At 30.0% G+C, this 24159-nt stretch overlaps 2 protein-coding genes across 2 annotated transcripts in view; one reads left to right on the top strand and one right to left on the bottom strand.

Moving 5' to 3' along the window:
- Positions 1 to 9603, bottom strand: part of LOC145194661 (E3 SUMO-protein ligase ZBED1-like) — a 244672-nt gene extending 235069 nt beyond the window's left edge. Inside the window, exon 1 of the mRNA XM_090077115.1 lies at positions 9546 to 9603. The gene's annotated coding sequence lies outside the window, so the exon portion shown is untranslated. The remainder of the gene's footprint in view (positions 1 to 9545) is intronic.
- On the top strand, positions 4110 to 5608 carry LOC149892252 (alpha-(1,6)-fucosyltransferase-like). Its single transcript, XM_090080563.1, has one exon. It carries the CDS (start codon positions 4159 to 4161, stop codon positions 5407 to 5409), a length of 1251 nt encoding a protein of 416 aa, XP_089936689.1. The 5' UTR covers positions 4110 to 4158; the 3' UTR covers positions 5410 to 5608.
- Positions 9604 to 24159: the final 14556 nt, after the last annotated feature.

The raw sequence follows: 24159 nt of genomic DNA, 5'->3' as shown, positions 1-24159 counted from the left end.
CTTTTCCATTTGTGTCTAGCAAAACATATTCGTTTCCGTAAGTGGTGTTTAAATATCTGAACGTCCTGCAGTAAAGTTTGAAAAGAGGGATGGAGGCAGGAATGGAAGCAAGAGTGGAAATGAAAGGTTGAATCCAATAAGTGATGGAAGAGGTATTTTTGCTGACCAATTGGATGCTGATGTTTGTCCTGAACGGCATGTCAAGAGTAAAATATCCTCCCAACGAAGTGTTGCTTAAAACGTTGCATCCTTGCAAAGAATTGGCGTAAAAAGGGCCGCCGATGGGAGAAAAAAGCAAGTCGCAAGCAAGTCCAGTGCTGTCCACTCATATGCCTTCCGTGGTTTCTGAATAATTTCCAACGTTAATTTCACCATCTGTAAATATTCGAATGAAAACATTTCCAGGAAAGTTTCCATTGAGAGCCAACCATAACCTTCTTAGAACACCAGGTCCGTCCGAGTAAGTGAAAACTGTTGTCGTGGCGGCTGATGCCACCGTTTGCGATTTTAATCCTAAGGACGAAAAGCTTGAATTTGGAACAAGTCCTAAAAAGTTGGATTTTTGTAACAAAACGTCTGCGTAACTTTTTGTAGCGGCGTCTTGCGCATTTGACGGATTAAGCACATTGATCAATTTATGGGAATTCAAATCCAAGTCCGCTGTGCCAACTGAAGTTCCTTCTCCTGAAGAATGCGTGTCCACGTAATTTTTTGTGGCGGCATCGTGTGAGTTGGCTGGTTCTGCCAAATTATATATATCACATTATTTTTTATTATTTTTTTTTTTTACATGATAAATTATTAACTTTACTTTAAAAATATTTAAAAAAAAAAAAAACGATTAAAATATTTTAAAATTTCCGAAGCATCAACGTGAATGTTATTGAGATTTTAATGTAACAAAAGTTTTGGACTTTTTGTTCAAATGCCAGAATCAATGGTTTTAAAATTTCCAAAAGAATTAAAATTTTAAAAAGAATCAATGGTTGACAGAGTGCGAAATTATTTCTTGATTTGAAAATTTAATATAGATCTGCTTCATTTTTAAATGCATAAATATACGGGACAGTAATTTGTAGGTTTATGCTGCTAACATATTTTTAAAAATCTTTATTTAATTGAGCAGTGAGTGTCAACGATGAATAAGAATATCAACGGTGTCACAACTTTCTTAAGTGCAAATTTGCCCTGGTGATTAAAAAGTAACATACTCAAGACTAATAGAAGAAATAAAATGCAGCATTATTTCTTTGATATCAATTTATCAAAAAAACTAAAATTAACCAGTTTCAACAAAATTAATATGGTCTTCATCAACATGTTAGCTTTGTTGAAAGAAAAATTTATGAAAAAGTTGAAATTCGCTATTTCTAAATTTCATCTCAAGTTTTTTAAAAAAATATTGAAGTTCCACTTGTTGTTTTAAGGTAAAAATTTGGCTTTTGGACCCTAAGAGTTCACAGTTCCTAAAAATTGCTACTGAAACAAAAAAATTGCTTGATTCACCAAAAGATGAAATGAACAAAATTTCAATAATTCAGAAAATAGATCAAACTCACAACTGCCCACAAGAGAAGAAACACTTATAGTTCAAAATAAAACGGAGGAAACTCTATGAGACCATGAAGTTGTCCAAAAATATGAAATTATGCATTTTATCGAAAGCTGAACTGGCAGTTTATAATAAGAATGCAGAGAGTCAACTTAAAGAAAAACGGAGAATTTTTATTACTCATGTTGTACGACTTTACAAAAAACACTTCTATAGTTATGATAAACTTGTGAGAGATATGAAGCCAGAATCTTTTTTTAGAAAAGAACTTGAATTACCAAATTCTTTACTTGAATCTCGATCTAAAGTTTCTAAATACATAATGAAAAAGAAGAGTTTTGGCGGTTGTTAAGAAATATCGTTTGTAAAAAGTTGCTTTGTTCGAAACAAAAAGCAAGTTTAAATGTTCGAACTTTTCATGATCCAGGTGCTATGATTATGGCTGCTTCACAGCAAACTTCAAGACTTGATTTACTCTAAGGAAATCAAACAGTTTCACTAGGATTACTGTTGAAAAAGCTTTAAGTGCTCCAGAAAGTCAAAGTCAATACAGAAGTTGTGAAAAAGTTTGGTGACGAAGCAATTGTTTTCCTTTTATATGATGATTTTTCTAAAGAGCCAGTATAACCAGATTAAGACAGAGTGTACAAAAAGTAATGTTAATACTTTTCCAAATTACAACCAAGTACTAGCTGCAAAAGAAAAGTGTCAACCAAAAGGAATCACAGTTACTCCACTTCAAGCATATATTTCCAATCAAGACCTGATGAAACATACAGCTTAACACAATTTGTACAATGATACAGAAGTTTTATACAAAAAATCAAAGTTGCTAAAGATTGAAGGGGGATAGCTTAAGCTGTAGTTTTACTTTAAATTTGGTTTGATAATTATAATTTATTTAATACATTCATGCAAACAGAAGTAAACGGTATGGTGCCTGATGGCAGTACTATTTAAATCATTCAACTTGTTCCACTTCAAATCTGTGTCGAAGAAAAGTCAAACCACCTATTTATAATAATCCATCACCTAATAATACTCATGTATGTCGACCCATAAGAGTGTGTTATAAGCGAGAAACCAAGGACTCTATAAGGATTAAAGCAAACGAGGTCTTTCAAATATCACACAGTTTGTCAGATTTTTTGTAGCCATTTTGTCAATGGTCACAGTGACATTCAATAGTTTTTTCACCATGATTGATTGAAAAGCTTTAAATTTGCTAACAAGTAATTCTGCATCCTCATCTTATTCAATTTATCATAAAGCTTACCGTCAAATTTCACTTCCACATTAAAAAATTCTTACACTTTCTTACAGATCCTTTAAAGCTCTTTGCCACTTTGGCTATTGACAAAATATCAAAAAAAAAAGTTATGTCAGATTGAGTCAAAAATTAAAACACATTATTTAAGAAAGGGAAAAAATTGTCAAATATAATTTCCAACAACATTTAGGAAGTACGTCTTAAAAATATCAAAATTATTAGAGAAATCCTGTCATGTAGCTATGCAATTAGTTCTTTGGTGAAAAAACTTCTTTGATAAAAAAACTTCTTTGGTGACTTGTGTGAAGAAATGGAAAAATTTTATTTGGAAAGATGAAATTGGTGTGTCCTGTTACCAATTACCTTTAAATCTTCACAAGATTTTAAAACTAAAAAAATCATCGGAAGTTGTGTTGTTTGAAGCTACTAATATCTTTATCATTCTTAGAGGAACTCATGTTTAAGTGGTGATGATCTGTTTCATCGTTAAATAGTTATGAGTGATCCTGTCATGTTCTTATTCAAATTTCATCACAATTTATACAAATGTCGAAGAAAGAAATCTTTGTCATGAGAAATCTTATCTGTTCTTTGGAATCCTAAAGTACTTATAGAAGAAAGGGACTCTGATACAGAATATAAATGAAATGAGTATAAATATAAAATGTAAATAAAGAATAAAAAAGAAAAATTAGTACTTCATTTTATTATTTATCAATACAATACTAACAATAAAATGTAACCAACATATTAGATGTGCCAATACAATGGATGTGCTTTATTAATTCTGTGATTAGTAAAAACTAATCATAATTACAAATTCTTGTTATTTTTCATAAAGTTCTCTCTAAAAAGTTTAAAGTAATTGCACTGGCATTATATAACAGGTGTTATATGTGGTTTGCTGTAAAATATTTGTTTAAATTTTTTGTTATTATATCTATATCTATGTTTTTTAATTGTAATTTTTTTCTGTAAAACAATCTATAAAACGCACTAAACTTCATAATCTACGCTTGAAGTTCTGCATCTCAGTAAATTGACAGTAAACTTTTATATAATATTTACAGAAAATAAAACTTAACGTCAGTAATTAGCAGTTCTTCTAAAGTTTTGTTTTTAGACAAAAGAAAAAAGGTATAAAATGAATAATTATGTTAAGTTTGTGATAATATTTGTTTCCTGTTTGGTTTTAATTTACTTGGTGTTTGAATTTGGAGAAGAACAAAGAAACAAAATACCATTTCTACCAAAAAAAAAAGAATCATATTTTGCATTAAAAGATTTCCATCAGTTTAATGATCTAAATGAGTTGAAAGATGTCCATGAGTTAATAATGAAGCAAATTTTTGAGCTCCAAGAGGAAGGAGATTGCGAGAAAAAGAAAGTATTAATTTGCAGAAATGTTGAGAATTATGCAGGATTTGGGTCAAATGTGCATCGCTACGGTGTATGCATGCAGGTCGCGTACGGTTTAGGAAGAATGTTCTTTATTGAACAAGACGAGTACAGCCACTTTAACGGCGTGTTTCACTGGCTGAAACCTGAATCTGAGCGCTGTGGATACCTGAAGAAAAAGTACTTTGATAACTACTCAAAAATATGCAACATTCAAAACCCAGCTTGTTATCTTAGTAACGGTTATGACGTGAATAACTCTCACCATGTTATGGAGTTTAACACAATGGGAGGATACCCTTATCCCAGACATATTCCTGGCACCATTCCAGAGAGTCTTGAGAAAAACCTGTTGTCACTTGGTGTTAAGCACCCTTGGATGTGGTTTACTTCTCAGTTCCTGGGTTATCTGCTGCTTAGGCCGACTCCTCAGTTTAAAGAAAAGTTGGAAGCCTTCAGAGTAAAAACTTCTTTTAGCTCACCGGTAGTTGGCTTTCATGTACGTCACGGCGATAAGCTAACGAGCGGAGAAGCAAAGTATGTAAACGAAGCGGTTTACCTAAACGAAGCTCAAGCATACTTCGATAGCATTAATGCCAGTAGAAAGTGCATTTATGTTGCAACTGACGATATTCAAGTGATTCCAGTTATTAAAAAGCTTGGTCCAAGTATTGTAATTTCTACGTTATCCACAGAACATTTATCAAAAAACCTTGGAAGCTATTTTTCAAGCAGGTTTCCAAAAGAACTCATTGAAAGTGTGTTAGTAGATTTATACTTTCTAGCAAATAGTGATTATCTTGTGTGTGACTTTTCGTCGAACCTTTGTAGATTAGCATATGAACTAAAACAATCACTGCCGCCCTTTAAACAAGAAAGTATTTTAAAGTCGGTGGGAGAGTTACAACCTCCGAATTACATTTGGTGGTATCACTCGTACCCGTCTTCTTCATTTATTACCATCAAAACACATCCTTTCTTAGAGACATTAAAAACAAAGGAATCATCTTTTAGCATAATAGATTATAATGTAGAGTTGTTTAGTTTAAAAGAAAGCGTTGAAGATTTGAAAGTGAAGTCACTAGTTTTAGTGCAACGAGCTTACGGAAAGGGGAGTAATGACGTAGGATATGTCTATACCAAAGATCTCATGGCTTGGCCCGGCTCACCTCGTTATTTTTATTTCTAAATGTTTAAAAACTTTTTAATCATCTCAATGTGATGACTTTTTAAGTGCTTCTCTTTGGTGACCGTTTTTTAAAAAACATTTAAGAAGACGTGCATTGATGGCGTGTTTTGAAGGCGTGGGTTGGTTTCGTTGTTTAATGAAAGCTGTCATAAGTTGAAGTTGCTTTATATTTGGCATTGAAATCTAATTTTTTTTTACTTTGTATAGAAGCCGCATGCCAGTATAAGAACGTGTTTGTTCAGTAAGTAATAATTGGAGAGTAACTTTGTAAATATCTTTTTGTGAAGAATGTTTCTTTTTTTTTTTTTGTTTCTTTTTCCAAATCTATGCTCTATATAAACTTTTGTGTGATTTCTCTGCAACTGGTTTTAAAATAATTTTTTATAAGTTATCTGTACTTAAACAAAACATATTTATCACCTATTAAAACTATTTTGTACAGCAAAGTACACCAAATTCAGTTTTACTTCGACATTAACAAATCTCGCATTGGAATAACGAAAAGCCTAATTGCACAATAAATAGCGCCAAAATATGCGTTTTATAGATTTCTTTACAAAAAATTACAATTGCTTTGAAAGTTGGATAAGCTCTGAGCGCAAGTTACAGAGTCAAAGCAATTTAAACGAAAAAGAAGGATGCGATGAAAATACGTTTATAGAACTGCTTTGCAAGGTAATATATCGAAAATGATTGAATCCATCTACCAATAGTCGAGATTCTTTTGTTTGTCTCTTAAGAGTCGAATTGTTGACATTGAATGCTTCAGGAGTTTCTCTTTTAGAAAAAACTTTTATAGTAACATTATTCAAACTAAAGAAGCAAGGTTTCCAACATGCCAAATAAAACATATTCATTTGTAAATTTTTTTGTAGAGTTTGCTGTAAATAAAAAACTTATTCATTCTGACACAAATGAGAGCATGTAGAAGCTGAGAATACATACAGAATAATAAATCCTCAGCTAAAAATTAGACTTTTACAGCACAAAAAAAAAAAAAGTCCAATAGAACTAGTAAAAAAAGTAAACAAGTACCACAACAATGGGAATTAAATCTGGGAATTTATCAGTCCATATAATTGAGCGTTCTTATTCTTTCTTTTTAACATAAATTATTCCCTTCGAAGAATCGAGAGGAGCTTATAAGCACTTTAATCCTAATGGAGTATAACGCTAGAGTCACTATCTTTCTAAATTCTTATGTAAAAGAATGACTACACAAGGCTTGACGCCATCCAAACAAAGCTGACGCACCGAACAGAGTTTGCTGAAAAGAAAAGAGAAAGAATTCTTTTGAACAACTTCAATAAATTAATTTAAACAAATGAATATCATAAATATGTTACATTTATGAAATTTATTTATGCTATAAATTATTGTTAAATATCTGTAAAGCAAAAAGGTAGAATTTACAGATCTTTTTCAAAACTTGAAACTCTGAAAGAGAAATCCTTTCCAAATGAATCGTTTCCTTAAGAGCGATACATTTAACGTACTTTTCATACTTGCTACACTAAGATTACATGCGTTCACCTTTTTTAAACAAAAACCTCTCCCCATTCTCAAACTATTTATTCGCTAATTCTAATTCGAATCAAAATTTAAGTGTAATTTTAAATTTAACCGACCTTTTTAAATTACACAACTACCAAGCATTTTAAAGAATACGACTAGAATTTTCGTTTACATAATTACACAAATATTCTTCTTTTATGTTGACCAACCTCTCACTCTTTACGAAACTCATTTTTCTACTTTTTTGTTTTCTTCTATTATAAGGCGCACCGAGACTTTAGATAAAAGTGTATTTAAACGAGCAACCAATTCTCTTGTGTCTTCCATTAGACCTGCGGTTATCAAAGAATTGTCAAATAACTAAACAAGAAAAGTTTGGTGTATCGAAAGACTTATCGAATTCAATGAGTTATAAAAAGTAGATAATCAAATAAATCTCAATAACTTTGATTTTTAATTATATATATATATATATATATATATATATATATATATATATATATATATATATATATATATATATATATATATATGATTTATATAAAACATTATTGTAACATATGTTACAACAATTTTTTATATAAAAATCCACGATATAAAATTCAATAGACGTTATTTTCTCAAGACCCAAGTTCTTTTGTAGAATATCTCTATGATCTAATATTAGATCAATTCTATAGACAAAGTTTCTAGAACCCCCCAGGACAAAAAGTTCTATAGATTTTCTATAAAACCATTTCATTTCTATAGGAGTTCTATAAAAATAATTGAGTTCTATAAAATTTCTATAGACAAATTATAGAAATAAAATAGTTTTATAGAAAATCTATAGAACTTTTTTTCTTGGGTTTACTAACTTTCATCACAATTTACCGAAATTATCGATTTTTACCGATTTTTACCGCTTTTACGTAGTTTTACCGTATTTACGCATTTTTACCGTTTTTTTTTTCTCCCAAGATGGCGGTGATCGGAGCTCTTGGCGGTGATCGATGTACATTTTATAAGGCTTTTTACAGAAATATTAAAGAAAATAAATAGAGCTTTGAAAGAAAAACTAGACTATGAAATAAAGTTTTAAAAATTTTAAAGAAATGAAATGATTTCTAAAAAAATCAGACAATTAAAGTAATTTTTAGATTTTAAGGTACAAAATATTCGATATACTTTTTAATTGCAATTTACAATTAAACAATATTTATGCATAATCTATGTACCCTTTAGTTCTTAGTTACCCAATGCAGTGTGCTAGAAGGTTGATAACATAACTGTATGGTAAGCGGCAGTGGTGTCTACTTACAATTTTGACAAATTTTATACTTTCAATCTTTGTAGCAAGATACCAGGTATGTATATGCTGCATGAACTATTAGCTGAGTGCTGTGAGTACACACAGCTCAGGGGTTCCTTCTAGGATTATTTAATACATAAATGTATTTAATGGATATAGTATTTAATAAGAATATTAAATACAAAATATTATTTTTTAACATAAGTTATTTTACTTATATAATATTCTTTGTAATAATCCAGCTCTAAATGTTTGAGTCGATTGTTTTTGACTTGTTATTTAAAACAACTTCTTAAAGGAATTTTTTGATAACATATATTTTGTATGTTATCTAACATTATCAACATTATGTATCTTATCAAGAAATATATGATACCTAAATTTACAATAAACCATCTGCATTAAATGTTGGAATGCGTTAGTACTTTCTTTTCATTTCGAACAAACCAGTTTTTTAAAATTCAAAGACAGAGGAGGTTTAATTAAACCAACCAAAAGTGTTGTTATCATATGCAAAGAAACTGAAAGATGTTTCTAAAGGTTGCTTGCCTCAATAAATGACCTCCTTCCAAATGAAATAGGAATTCAAAATGCCATTTCTAGTGCTGTTTTGAGACCAGTTGATTACTTAAAAATGTTTAATGAACAAACTTCTCATATGTTTGACTCAAATATAACTGATAACCATTTATTTGCACTGATGAAACTTATTTCAGAAAACTATGCAAAAATACGTTTTTATCACCTGGGTAAAGAACAAACTGCAAAATAACTGGAAAAAAGCTTAGGAATCAATTAACAAAAGTTATCATATTAAAACATTTTTATAATATATGATATATGATATATATATATATATATATATATATATATATATATATATATATATATATATATATATACATACAAAATAATACTAGAAGGAACCTCTGAGTTGTGTGTAATCACAGCGCCCAGCTAATAGTTCATGCAGCATTTATAATTTTGTAGTGCCTATCTGATAAACTAATGCCTAAAAAATATTTTATCTTAAAAAAAAAAATTAGCTGCCTACCATGCTGTTGTGTTATTAACCTTCTAGCACACAACATTGGGTAGTTAAGAACTAAAAGGTACATAAATTATATAACAAATGCTAACTACCATGGTGTGACCTAACAAAGTCCAATGCTTTAAGAAAGTTCTAGGGTAAAGTAGGGTAATTTCGGCGTATTAAGCTATTTTGTTGTTTATAGACAATGGTTGCTTTAATAACGTTAAAAAATCATGCATATCGATGTCCTGCAGATATATCTATTAAGTAATAGTTAAAAAATTGTTTCAAACTTACAAAGTTTTATGTAAAATTTGTTTTACAAAATACTCAAAAATGACGAAATTAGCGACCTAGTATGGTAATTTCGGCACAATGATACGGTAAATTCGGCATACTTAAGAAAATTAAGATGTTCGTTGAAAACGCATTAATATAATTAAAATATTATAAACAGCTATAAATCTGCATTGTATAAAGTAATTGTCTCTTAAATGGAATTTGTTACACCTAATTGACATTTAATTAAGGGCGTTGCAATTGCAAAGATTCATATTTTTTGAACCACCTATTTTAGTAAAGTATGAATACATCACCCAAAACAGAAACCTTATTAGAAAAATGTGCCTGTAAAGTAAAATTGTAAATAAAATGATTACTAATTTCTATGATTTCGATGATTATTTCTAAATTCTGTTTAAATAAGAATTCATGTTTATAAGCTCATAAGTAGTTCATAAAATAATATTTTACATAACTACAATAGTTAAACATAAAAAAATAAAATACAAAGAAAACTTTATAAAAAGAGATTTATTTAAGAAAGTTAAAAAACAGCTTAAAGAATCAGTGTTTCATACAGTCATCACAAGTAAATACTTTTTTAGCATAAACACCACATATAGCAGCACATGTCTCATGCCACCATCTACAGCATTTATGGCATTTATCCCAATTATCCTTTAAGTATGGATCGACAGGATCCCCATAACTGTATTGACACATTGCACAAAGTTGTTTATTAATTGCACTTTTAGCATCAAGGTTACTCAAACACGTCTTTTGATGTGTAGATATATTTTCTTTAATGCACTTTTTACGTGGCTGCCTGTTCTTATATTTCAAAGTTAAAGATTCCTCTAGCTGAGATTTATATGGTGATCCAGTAATTTTTTCAGCATGATTTACCCTCCTTTTTATACCTGTTCGTTTTTTATTTTTAATGTCAAGTCCAGCTAGTGATCCGAATGTAACACCATGAGGTTGTGAGGTTTCATCAGAGGTGGCTAATTCTAATGACTTCTGAAGTGTAAATGATGAGTTTGGTGAAGCAGATTCTAAATAAAAATATTTAACTAAAAAAGGTGAATAAAATTAGGCAACATATAAATTATAAAAAATTTGAACTATTTGTTTAAGAAACTTTTTTTTAGGTTAATAAAACAACAGATAAGTTATTATTTTGCTTGATTTTAAAAAAATTACATTTGTGTTTTAAATAAATGGTGGAAGATAGTAAAAATAATACATCTTTTAAAATGATTTACCTTTTTGAGAAGCAATTACACATTCTGTGACAAAATCAACATGATCTAAATCTTTAGCAGAGTCTAACCCATTGTCGAGAGTAGGGTGCATTTCAGAGGTAATATTTGGTTTTGAAATTTTTGATACAATATACGAGTGATCAGTAGCCTTAGCTGCAGCAAAGTCTTCTTCAGTAAACACATTTCTATCAAATGGATATATTCCACATTTTTTAAACCCTGACTGACAATTTTGAACAGTTGCAGCTTTCCCATAAGCTATTCCAAATAATTCACTAACCTCTAATTCAGTTACAGGACGACCTGGATGGTGACGAAGCCAAGTACCAACTTCTTGATCATAGAATATTTTGAGACTTTTAAAAAATGAAACATCAAGTGGTTGCAGTTTGTGCGTGCAGTGAGACGGAAGTGATAGTATAATAACATTTGTCTTGCGAGCTTTTATAATAACACTAAGATTTTTTTTATGACTTGAATGTCCATCTAAAATTAGAAGAACTGGTTGGTCTCTTGACTGTGGCTGGACTGCTTTTAAAAAATGATCAAACCATTTTTCAAACAAATCAGTTGTTATCCACCCATTTTTGCTGCCACCAGAAATAGAACCGATTGGGGCTTTATCTAAAAATTCAGGTCTCACTCGAATACGTGGATAAATCAACATTGGAGGGACAAAAAATCCGCTTGCTGATTGGCAACAAACTATTGTGATTGTTTTTCCTCTTTCAGAGCTTGTTAAGCCACCAACACTATGTTTTCCCTTCAGGGCAACAACTTTTCCTGGTTTATGGCATATAGACAATCCAGATTCGTCTACGTTGAATAAGTTTGCTGGTGGAATAATCTGCATTTCATCAGCATTAAACATTATTTTTTCTAGTTCATCATAAAAACGATTAACTTTTATTCTATTAAAACCAATGGCTCGATGCAATGACGTTGATTCAGCAACTCTTACAGAGAGTTTATTATGACGTTTCAAAAAACCCCTAAACCATTCTTTTCCTGCTGACTTAGTTGCACAATTAAACTTATGAATAATCCCATTTTCTTCACAAAACTGGAATACCATTTGTTTTACATCTTTTGGAGACAGACCAAATAATCTCTGTGACATAGTCAGAAGAACTTCAACAAGTTCTTTTTCTTGAAAAGCTGAGAGTGTTATTGGGTGCCCTGCTCTTAACTTTTTAACACAATTATCAACAGAAACTCGTTTTATATAGTCATGTAGCGTTTGCCTTGGTATTTTATATTGTTTAGCAGCAGAATATTTCGAGCATCCATCAACTAAAACTGCATTTACTGCTAGTTTTAATGATTCATTTGACCAATTACCATATTTTACACGTTTTGAATCCATTATATAATGCTAACACACAATAATATATATATATATATATATATATATATATATATATATATATATATATATATATATATATATATATATATATATATATATATATATATATATATATATATATATATATATATATATATATATATATAATTAATGAACTATTAATTTATTGTATGACATAAATTTAATTTATATGGTGGGGAACTATTATTTTATTAAGTTTCACAGAGACACTAACGAATTCAAGTTTTTCCTAACTCGTTATTATCTTATTACTATCTGAATTACTAAAATCAACTTCTTCTATACATAATATTTCAAACGGTTATTTACATTTTGGTTTCAGAGAAAGCACAGGTCGGCAAATTCGGCACTGCCGAAATTAAAAACTATTAATAAGCCGAAATTATCTCCTTAGAGCAGTCCTTGGAGAAACTTTTATATCTTGTAACATACTTTGATTTTTATCTTATTGCTGCTCACATTTTATTCAGTTTATATTTTTGAATAAAATAAATAACAACTTTTGGTAAAAATTTTCGAGAAAAAATCATTTATCCAACATTTTCAAATAGGTAAAAATGTTAAGAAAAAGCTAATAATCATAAATTAATGCACCTATAATGTAAAAATAAAAGTTTAAAGCAATATTTTTAGGAAAATTGTTTATCTTGCTACAATACCCAACTATGATTTAATTATTCCAATAAATAAATATTTTTAGGTGTTTTTTGAAGGGGTGCCGAAATTATCTCCCTGCCGAAATTACCCTACTTTACCCTAATTAAAGAAATGACAAACTTCGTATATATAAAATAAACATTTGGGGAAAATAACTTAGCTATTTTAACTTGATATCTAGTTAGTTAAAATAACTTTATTTTTTTTTCTAAATTTTTATTTTATATATACGAAATTTGTTATTTCTTAAATTAGGACTTTCTTAAAGCATAGGACTTTGTTAGATCACACCACGGTATTTGAAATTTGAGATTTCTGCACAACCAAACGAATACTTTTTCTTTACTATCATTAAACAAACTAAATTTTAGCAAATTAAAATTAAAACTTGTATTTAGTTTTACTGAGAATTTTTATTTTATTGTTTATATTTTAAAAAACGAAAAGCAGAAAGTAAATATAGAACAACTTTTAGTAAGAATATCTTTTGTTAAATAAAAAAAATATACATTTGAAATTTATGTAAATATGTAATATTCCGTTATTTTTATGAATAAAATCTTATGTTAAACAAAAAAAACTAGATTTTTATTAGAAAATTATATATTTATCAATATTTGAGCATAAGAAATAAAACTTGATTATCATCAATTTCTTAATTTTCATATCACCATTCGTTAATTCCGCCGCCATCTTGGGAGGCCAAAACTGGCTTCAAAAAATTTTCCGTATACGCTATCCAGTTATATTTTGAGATCAGTGATTTTTAACCAATTTTACCGATTTTACGCATTTTTATGCATTTTTACCGACTTCTGTAATAAGAAAGTGTAAAAATGTGTAATACTCATTTTATCACATTTTACCGCATTTTAACGAAATTTTTTACCGCCGGTGCGGTAACGCCGATGCTTTGTATCAAGGCCATAAGCGCATGCGCATAGAAGTTATAGTGATTTTTATGTTTTTTTACTAATTTTGCAACTCTTGCAATTATATTACTTTTTCAATTTTAAAAAACAATAACATTATTAACACAATTAAACTCGAATAGATGTAAGTGTTGCATGGTTCACTCTAACAAGTCACATTTTGTGTTGTTCTCAATATATCACATTTTTAGAGATTTATTAGCCATTTTGTGAGCAAAAAGCTTTTGGGGTTAGCTGGCACAATGATCGCAGAGCTAGTAGGCAACATGTGCTAACTTACAACTTTTCGAATTAGCCGTAAATTCACTTAAGTTGTATAACACTACAGATCTACAGACATGAAAAATTGTAAAAGAAAAGTAGTCAGGCCTATAAATTCTAAAAATGTTACAAAAAATGCTGCTGATGCTATTTTTACAGAAGAAAAGTCTATTCGATCGACTTAAGGGCAATACAAGTTAATGTCAAAAAATATTCTTGAATAAAAATTTCAAGAGTTTTCATAAAAAAGATGCACTTGAAATAGATGCTTAATGTTGCTAAACATGTCTCTATATATGGTGACTTACCCTGAAAGTATAGGCAACTTACCCCGGGCCGGGGTAAGTTGGCACATTTTTTTTGGAGCCCCTTTTTGGGTCACCAATTAATTTTTTTTTATATTGTTTGACACTTGAACATGCTTGCCAAGTTCATATTCTTTTGAACTGCAGTTTGATAACCTCAAAAAAGTTCACCCAGAAATACACAGAGCTCAAAAACTAAAACTGTAGCCAACTAGCCCTGATCTCCCCTACTTACAGACTTTAAAAAAGAGACACGCTGAAAACTCTGAACATCACTCGGAGATTTTTTTGACAAAATTAAAAAATGAAGAACAAAATTTTTAAAGCAAAATAAAGAACTTTCAGCTTTCAATAACTTTTTCTAACTAAAATGCATGTCGCTCATAAATTGTTCAAGTTTACCAACACCATAAGAGTTTAAAACTTTTAAGTCCTTCTTACCATCTGTACCAAGTGTAAAGCCGTTTTGTTCAATGTTACAAATAGCTTTAATATCTTGCTCTAACATTTCCACAAACTTTTGTGTTACATCTTCATCATCATTTACTGCAGTATAAGTTACTGGTTTGCTGGAACAGACGTTGTCGTTAAAACACTTTACGTAATAAAAAAAGCTAGAAGGTACATGTTTTTGATACTATTTTGTGTAACTTTTTTCCGGCTGACGCATGTTAATAGTTTTTATAATGGATTCGAAGTCAGCGTATACAATAAAAAGGTACTCGAGTCATCTTTTTATAATTTTTACAGTATAATATGCTTCCTTTTTTTGGCATTTCTACCCTAACATCATCCTCAGTATTAAAATACTCTTTATATTTATCCAATGATATTTGTGAATTAAATGAGTTTAAACATCGGAGACAGAAGAACTGTGTACGAGCCTTTTTTGTTGTTTGTGATGATAATAACTTGCTCATGTCAGCAATTAGAAAACGTGATCTTTTTAAATTCTCACTGCGTAATGGTCTCTTTTTACAAGTTTCACTTCCTTTTTACTGTATTATGCATTTTATCCTTTCACTAACTTAAATATTCATTCACTATTATCCTTTCACAAACTAGCAGCATTCTTCCATATTATAATTTGTGGTGTCCTTTCACCAATAAGGAATTTTTTTCCATTTTAGGAGCTCATTATAACTATTTGTATTTTAAATTTTTTATATTTGGAATAAAACTATAGCATAATTAACTTTGCTTTTTACTTTTCAACATCTTTTTTTTTTCAAAAATAATAGTTTTGTAGAAAAAAACTTTCGAAGTGCAGAAATAATTTTGTTAAAAATAATTTTTTCAACTAACACTTGTCACATTTCTTTTTTTACCAATTCATTCTACAAGGAGTAATTAAAAAAAAAAATTGGTCTTTAAAAAAAGCTCACTATTTTACTGTACACCATAAAATTTTTTTATACAGAATGTCAAAAAAACCAAAAAAAAAAATTGGGGTATTTAGCTCATTTTTCATCAAAAAAGTGCACTTACTTTCTAATATATATATATATATATATATATATATATATATATATATATATATATATATATATATATATATATATATATATATATATATATATATATATATATATATATATATATATATATATATATATATATGTATATATATATATATACTAATACACGATATTTTAATGTGATAAATAATTAGCAATACCATAACCAATTGCGAGACAATATATGTTTACTATGTAAGTGTGGTAATATATTTAGCGTAGTATATTTATTTGTTCAGGGATTTTGCCTTGGCTGAATATTCTGGTAAGGCAAGGCCCATGCAACCTGGAGGACCCTTCAACAAAATCAAACTTACGAAAATATGCGATCACTATGGTGCATCTCACCCCTGCTTAAAAATATCAAAACTGAAAGTAATCAGACCATTGCAGTACACATAAATTGTTTAAAGAAAAAAATATTAGGTTTTTGTTAAAGTGTGCTCGATAATAGGTAAATATTCGTAAAATAACAGAGATTTTTCGTAGGCACCAAAAAACAGTGACAAATCTTCATCATTGGATCCAGGTTAACTGTCACCATCTCAAATGTATCCTAATGATATATCCTTCCCAAATATATCCTTCAGATCATCAATATGAATTCTTTGGAAATCACTAATTTTTCATAAGAGCATAGTTTCGAAAAGAGATCGCTCTTCTCAACACCGATGATTTGAACAATTTCCTTAGTTACATTATTATACGAAGTAATTATATGTTCTACTTGAGTGCATAATAATAATACATACTATTTGTTTCTTACTTTGATTTTCAATATGTCGAAGAATATAGGTGCTCTGCTTAAACACAAAATTGTTTGCTATTTTCAGTTTTTTATCAGAAGCAGGCGCGGATCTAAGGGGTGGCCATAGTGGCAATGGCCATATATTTTAAATTTAACGGCAGCCACATTAGTTTTGGGTTTTTTCGCTTAAGAAATATCCCTAAAAAATTAAATTTGTCTGCCGTAATTTACGAATTTTGGCTATAGAGATTCCTGCCATGGCTACAACGGTTCTTATTATACGTTACCGACGTTTTATTCAATAAATAAATGCTGTGAAAAAGTATTAAAACATCAATCTTTTATCGAAATTTAAACCGTGAAAATAAAATTTGGCCGCACAGTTACAAATTCCTGGATCCACGCCTGAGAAGAGTTTTATACAAATTTCAAATGTATCATTTACACTATTTTCTTACAATGGCTCATACTGTTGCAAAAAGAGTATTAGTAACTTCTTAAATTTTTTACAAGAGTTTTTTTTTGTTTAGCCAAATCTAAACAATTTTTTTAAATGTATAATAGATAAGTTGGAAAACAAAATTCGTTAATTACAAGCTTTCGTACTGATCAACATCAAAAAACTGGTCACCATCAAAAAACTATTTCAGTTTTTTTTGACTGATATAAACAAAGCTAGTTGAACAGATTACAAATTCGATAACAGAATTATTCTACCGTGTACTGTTTTTCTCAGAAGTTAATATATATGTTATACTGTGTCTTTCTTATGATAATAATTGTTAATTTATATGTAATGCTGTTTTTTTTCTTTCAAACCATTAGAAAAGCTTAATTTAGTGATTTTTAAATTAATATAAAATGAAAAGAACTTGTGGAGCTTGAATTAATGATCAATTTTTGTTATGTTTGTGGAAAGTTCACGACAAAAAATCCAGGAAAGAACTTAACCATGAGACTCAAAGGTGCATATCAAAGTTACTTTGGCATCAAAACTTGGTGTTCAGAATAAAAGTTAGATCCCTCAAAATAACTTCATAATATCTTATATATGGTTGTACGGGCTAATAAAACTCTGGCCATTCCACCAACGTACCCAAACACCATAAATGATGATAATAAAAATGAGACTCAGTATAGTATTGAAGACTAAAAAGATGCTTCTTATGAAGAAGAGTTGGAGAAAAATAAGCCATATTCTCTAACCCAGGCTAATCTTCAAAAATTTGTCAGATACCTTCAACTATTCTAAGAAAAAAAAATCAAGTTTTGGGGTCCCGCCTCAAACAGCATGATCTTCTGCTCCCTGCCCTGATAACACACTAGCATCAGCCTGATATCGACGCAACGTCCGTATTTAATCAGCTATTGATGTAATTTTGATGTACTTTTGACGGGGGGCTGTTCATCGGCAGGACGTAGGAACTGCCTGGAAAAAATACATTTAAGTTATATATGACATGTATAAAATATATTCTATAGTAAGGTAAACCAATAAAGGTATATTTAATATAGACTCAATCAAATAAGAAAACAACAACAATATTATTAGTTATTACAATATATAATTATAACTTAATAATACATTTATTATAGGCCGTTTGTTTTATAAAGTATTGTATGTTTTTGGATTATTATTTACTGATATTTTTGTCATTTATATATTACTTTTTAAGACTATACACATGACAAAAGAGAGTTTGCAATATAAACATTAAGTAAAAATAAAAAAAAAGCTATATTATCAGGCCTGTACGCAGGATTTTTCGTGGGAGGGTGCAAAATTTAAAAAAGTGGACCATTTTTTTAAAACATATCAAATATATTGCTTCCAAAATAATACACAAGTATAAACTTTATAATGACACACAAGCTTAATAAGCACCGACACTGAATTTGTGTGAAGTCAAACAATTTCAGTCAAAACAGATCGTAATTGTAGACGCCGAGGATATTTTTGTGAAAATATATCAACAATTTTCTCTTCGTCGACGACTTTACCATAGTGGATATGCATTAATGCAAGTGCAGAGAGTTTTTCTTGCTTCATACTTGCTCTCGAATATATATGGAGACTGCGCAATGCACTAGTGGGAGGCTTTTCAATATCTTAAGGTGAAGTTTAGGTATACGTCATACGAATGATTTGGGCCTTCGGAAGAACGAGTTGCCGAATGTCACTCAAGATACATTTTTTACATTCACATCTAGACTTCAATCTTTTTCCCTCAAAACCTAGGTGGAGTAAGTAAAGATCAAGGGAAAAATTACATTAAGGCATCTAAGTCATAGAAATCAGATATTAAGGCCGATTCGATACAATCATGATAGGATATATCTGTTGGTTTTTAAATCGGGAAACTGATTGCAGGTACAAAAGAAAGTGCAAAGCCTTGATGCACTTTTAGTTCCTTTGACCACAATGATTCACAATGTTGAATGGATAGTTATTATACCTGTATTTCATGCTTTCTTATGTTTTTAATATATATTTTACATCGGATTAATTATTAAACAGTAATCGGTCGGTGTTATTTTTTTTTGGAACCTTTATTACTTTTTTTTCCGACGTGATAAGAATATTCTGTTTTCAGTTTTGGAATTATCAGGTCAAAATTAATGAAGAAAACATGATTTTAGATCAACTTGTTGACCTGTTGCTAACAACAAAAAATATATGGTTGATTTTATCTTTTTTTTTTTGAATATCAATATGAGTAATGTTGCTATTACTGTAACTAGGATATAACAATAGCTCCACCATATTTCAGGAATGCTGTATTAAAATTGGCTTGCGGATTTTCATTTAAAGTCCTCAGTTAAGTTGCTAAAGTATTTTAAATTTCAATCTTTGAAATCTCGTTTCAAAATATCTTGTTTTGTATAATGCAACCAATAAAATATTTGTTGTGTCACAGCTGCCAATCAAATTTAGCGTATCTGGCGATTGTAAAATAAATAAACAAGTATATATATGTAAAATATTAACATAAAAACATCAACAAGAATTACAAATATTATCAACAATAAAAAAATGCGGTACGCCTATTACCTGAATAAAAAAGTGAAAAGAAGTATGGTGATGGTCGAAGTGAATTACTAATGACGGACCAAGTACTTCAGACAGGTTCTTCTGTACTACTACTATCAACTTGGGCTGCATTGAATTCTCAAATAACTGAACAATGTAATGTTAGAAAAGTAAAAGATCTTCTCATTCTTGTGAAAAAAAATAATCGCAAGTACCAAACAAAATATAGATGAAAATTTGGTTAACCTAAAATCATAAGTCAAGAGAATGTAATACCAAAATTTGTTAGACGGCTGAGATCTAAAACTAATAAACCAGGTCCAATTCTTGTTGAATTAGCTGAGGATATTCTTCGCAACACACAATTAGCATCAGCTAAAAAATTGAGAAGTAATGTCGCACATAAAGATATTTATATTAGTCCAGATTTGACTGAGGCTCAGAGACTCCAAGACTTTAACCTCAGAACTGAAAGAAAAAAAATGAATCAAGCAAGACCAGACAATGACTTTTGATATGGCATCCGTGACAATAAGATTATTAAATTCAAAAAGAAACCAGATCAACAATTTTATACATAACTCAATGTCAGATTGCAATGAAATTAAAAAGCTGTCATGTTTATACTTAAATGCTACCTCTCTCGATAACAAGCTAAATGAGTCCAAAGTGGTAATTGAACAATACAAACCAAATGTAATTTCTGTGACTAAGACAAGTTTGAATGTGATTCAGTTGTAAACATTGATGGTTACCATCTGTTTAAAAAAGACAGATCAGAAGGACGAGAAGGCGGTGGTGTTTGTTTATATATAGACAACTCATTAGACTCCTATGAACTAAATGATTCCGTTCAAAATCCCTGTAAACTAGAACAAGTATGGGCAGTTGTTTATTTTGATAATGACAAATATTTACTTGGATGTATCTACAGGCCAAATGATTTTTTGGATATGGCAGAGTTTGATGTGGATTTTGGCCTAGCACGCAAATATATATTGTGAGGAGGGAGAAAAGTTAAAAACAGCGAAAAGACATACATACAGAGACTTATTCATCATGTCATATAAATAAAAGATAACACGAGAAAACTAATGAAGCAAAAAAAAAAAACAGCGATTAAGAAAAGACGTACACACAGAGACCTATTTACCTGTCAAGTAAATTAATGATAAGTAGATATAGCAACGAAACAAATAATAATGGAGAACTATAAAAGCTCAAAAAAAGAAAGAGTCGGGGAGAGTCAAGAGAAGAGTTTTGTTAGGAGAAGAATTGGAGAAGAGTTAGAAGGGTTAATTGAGAGAATAAGAGATAAAGAGATCATCTCTTTTGAAGAAGAGATTTAAAAGAGAATTTTAAGAGAAAGAGTTTTTAAGAGATTTAAAGAGGATTTTAAAGAAGAAAAAGAATTTTGTTATAAGAAGAGTTTTAAGAGATTTAAAAAGAGGATATTATGAAAAAAAGGATTTTTAAAGATTTAAAAAGAATTGTATGAGAAATATTTATGAAGATTTTAAAGAGAAACTTACGAGAAGAATTGCTAAGAAAAAGATATTTGAGTAACTTTAAATAAGCGTTATTATCTGTATTGATTTATTGATATTTGTATGAGTTAATGTTAAGAGAATATATATTGATGAGAATATTCGAGAATATTTATTAAGAAAGATAAGTAAGAGAAGAAGAACCAGTAGTAAGTATTTTTATTTGCATTTCGATTATTAATTTCATTGTTATTACTATATGCATAAAATATTGATATTGAGAAGTTTGATGCTTTAACCGCGCACCTTACAATAGCCGCGCCGTAATATATCACCTGAGGGACCGAACGTAGAAAACATTTGATAAAACCCCCAACCTTGTTCCCAACCTCCATATACCTTTCTAGACCTCAAACCAAGCCCTTTCCCAACCAAATACTCCCCAGACCATTAACCTTGTTCCCAACCTTCATACACCAATTATAAAATACGCCGCCCTCACAATATAAACAAAAATAATATGTTTCAGTTTCATCTTGTCTGATAAAGCAATCTGTGACATTAAAAGTAAGCAAAGATTTATGTTTGCTTATTCCAATTTTGAACGAATATCTTATCTAATTTCAAATGTTGACTGGATAAAATGCTTCAGTAACAAAAACTTACAAGAAATGTTTGATGAACTGTTTTTTTTATACTGTGGCATGTAATCATTTCACTCCAATTAAAAAGATATTAAACTCTTTAAAAATTAAACCAGCATGGGTTAATGCTAGGTTAAAGTTTCTTATTAGAAGCAAACAAAGTTTAAGATATAAAAACTGCTCATGTATATGGAAAGACCCTGTTTTGAAATCTAAATACAAAATGACTTACAAAAATGTAGCGGATGAGATTAAAAAAGTGATACAAAGCTTTGAGCTTAATCTGGTAAAAAGAGTCATCAAGAATCCAAAGCTTCTCTGCAGCTACATGAACAGCCTACTAGCAATCAAAGGTACTATAAAAGCATTAAAGGGAGCAAATGGTAAAACCACTCAAAGTTCAAAAGATACTGCTGATAACTTACACAAATATTTTCAAGCTGCATTTGTGAAAGAAGATGAAGGTCCACTGCCTTCTTTTGATTTAAGAACTACTGAAACATTCATTATGACAATTGAAGATTTTACATATGAAGATGTCTATCTAAGATTAAAAAACTTAAAAGATAATAAATCAAGTGGTGTTGATAATTTACATTCAGCTATTTTAAAGAATTGTGCGTCAGACTTTTCCATTCCACTTACGTATATTTTTAAAGAATCGTTTAAAACCAGCAAGCTGCCAGTGCAATTTAGATCAGCCAATATCACTTCTCAGTACAAAAAAGGCGAAAAAACCTTAGCAGGAAACTACCGACCGGTATCACTCACCTCAATTGCATGTAAAATAATGGAAGGTATAATCAGATGTAAACTTGAAACTTTTCTATATAAGTTTAAACTAATAAGCAATCAACAGCACAGTTTTGTTAAAAATAAGTCATGCTTAACGAATCTACATGAAACACTTGATTTTGTTTCAACCGCCTTAGAGAATGGTAAACCTGTTGGTGTTGTTTTTTTGGATTTTGCCAGGGGATTTGACACAATACCACATAAAAGGTTGTTGCTTAAACTTACAGCTTATGGAATATCTGGTCTGTCAATACAATGGATTGAAGCATTCTTAAAAGAAAGAAAACAAAGAGTTGTGATAGGCGAAAATGTATCCTCTTGGGCAGAAATTACCAGTGGTGTACCACAAGGGTCATTAATCGGACCACTCTTGTTTGTACTATTTATAAAAGATTTGCCTGAAACTCTAAAAAATCTAACAAAGCTATATGCTGATGACACCCAAGTTATGAATGAAATGCTTTCCAGTGCATTAACTCTTTCTTTTCAATCAGATCTCGGTTCAGCTTTTAAGTGGACTCAAGACTGGCTTGTGAAATTTAATATTTCAAAATGTTCGGTCATGCACTTTAGCCGAAATTACAGAAAATCACCCTTTTATATCATTGAACAAAAGTTAAACATAACAGAATCTGAAAGTGATCTTGGAGTAATCTTCTCAAGCAATCTGAAATGGAAAAATCATGTAATAAAATGCGTAGGCAAAGCCAACCAAATGTTGGGTCGGATTAGAAAATGCTTCGTTTGCATAGATATTAGACTGCTGAGAATACTTTATGTTTCTTTTGTGCGACCACTGTTAGAGTTTGCAGAACAAGTTTGGTCACCTATTTGAAAGGGAGAAATTGAGTTATTAAAGAGAGTTCAACACCGCTCAACTCGATTAATACCATCACTTAAAAAAATCAACTATGAGTATCGTCCAAAAGCTCTCAACTTGATTACCTTGACAAAAAGGAGACAACGAGGAGATAAAGTTCAACTTTATAAATTATTCTAGGGTTTTAACGATTTGGAAACAATAAAAAAAATTAGTATTCAAAAAAACTCAAACAAGAGGTCACAGCTTTAAATATGTTAAAGAAATCACTAATATCGGTCAATTTATGGAATAAATTGCCAAGCGAGTTGGTTAAAAAGCAAATTGCTCAGAAGAACACTTTAAATGTATTTGTTCTCAAAATGCTAAAGTTCCTCTAGAAGATAGAGTTTATTTTCGAGATAATTGGCAGAAAACTGGTCTAAAGGGAGCATACCAACTTTCTTTAATTGATAGAATAGCTTTCAATAGCAAATACTTTACTATATGACATTAAACATATCTTGAGAAAAGATGCTGATATCAAACGCATCTTGATTGACAAGTGTAAATTAGATAGGGCTAAAGCACATGTAAAGATATTTAGAGAAAGTAAAGATCTAGAAAAAAGATACAGTTAATTTGCCTTGGTGTGGATAGCAAACTTGATCAGACCACTCGAACTTTTAGCATAATAAATTCTGAAGTGGAATTGCTCAAAAAATCTATTGAACCTGAACATCATCTCACGTTTACTTTTGAAGATGGAAAATCTACTATTGTTTATTTGACTCATTG

This window comes from Hydra viridissima, unplaced genomic scaffold (genome assembly GCF_058129835.1).
Source record: "Hydra viridissima isolate aposymbiotic clone 2 unplaced genomic scaffold, HvirCarnegie_v1 scaffold_2, whole genome shotgun sequence".
NCBI lineage: Eukaryota > Metazoa > Cnidaria > Hydrozoa > Anthoathecata > Hydridae > Hydra > Hydra viridissima.
Note: the sequence above shows the minus strand (reverse complement) of the source record. Positions and strands in the feature narration are given on the sequence as shown.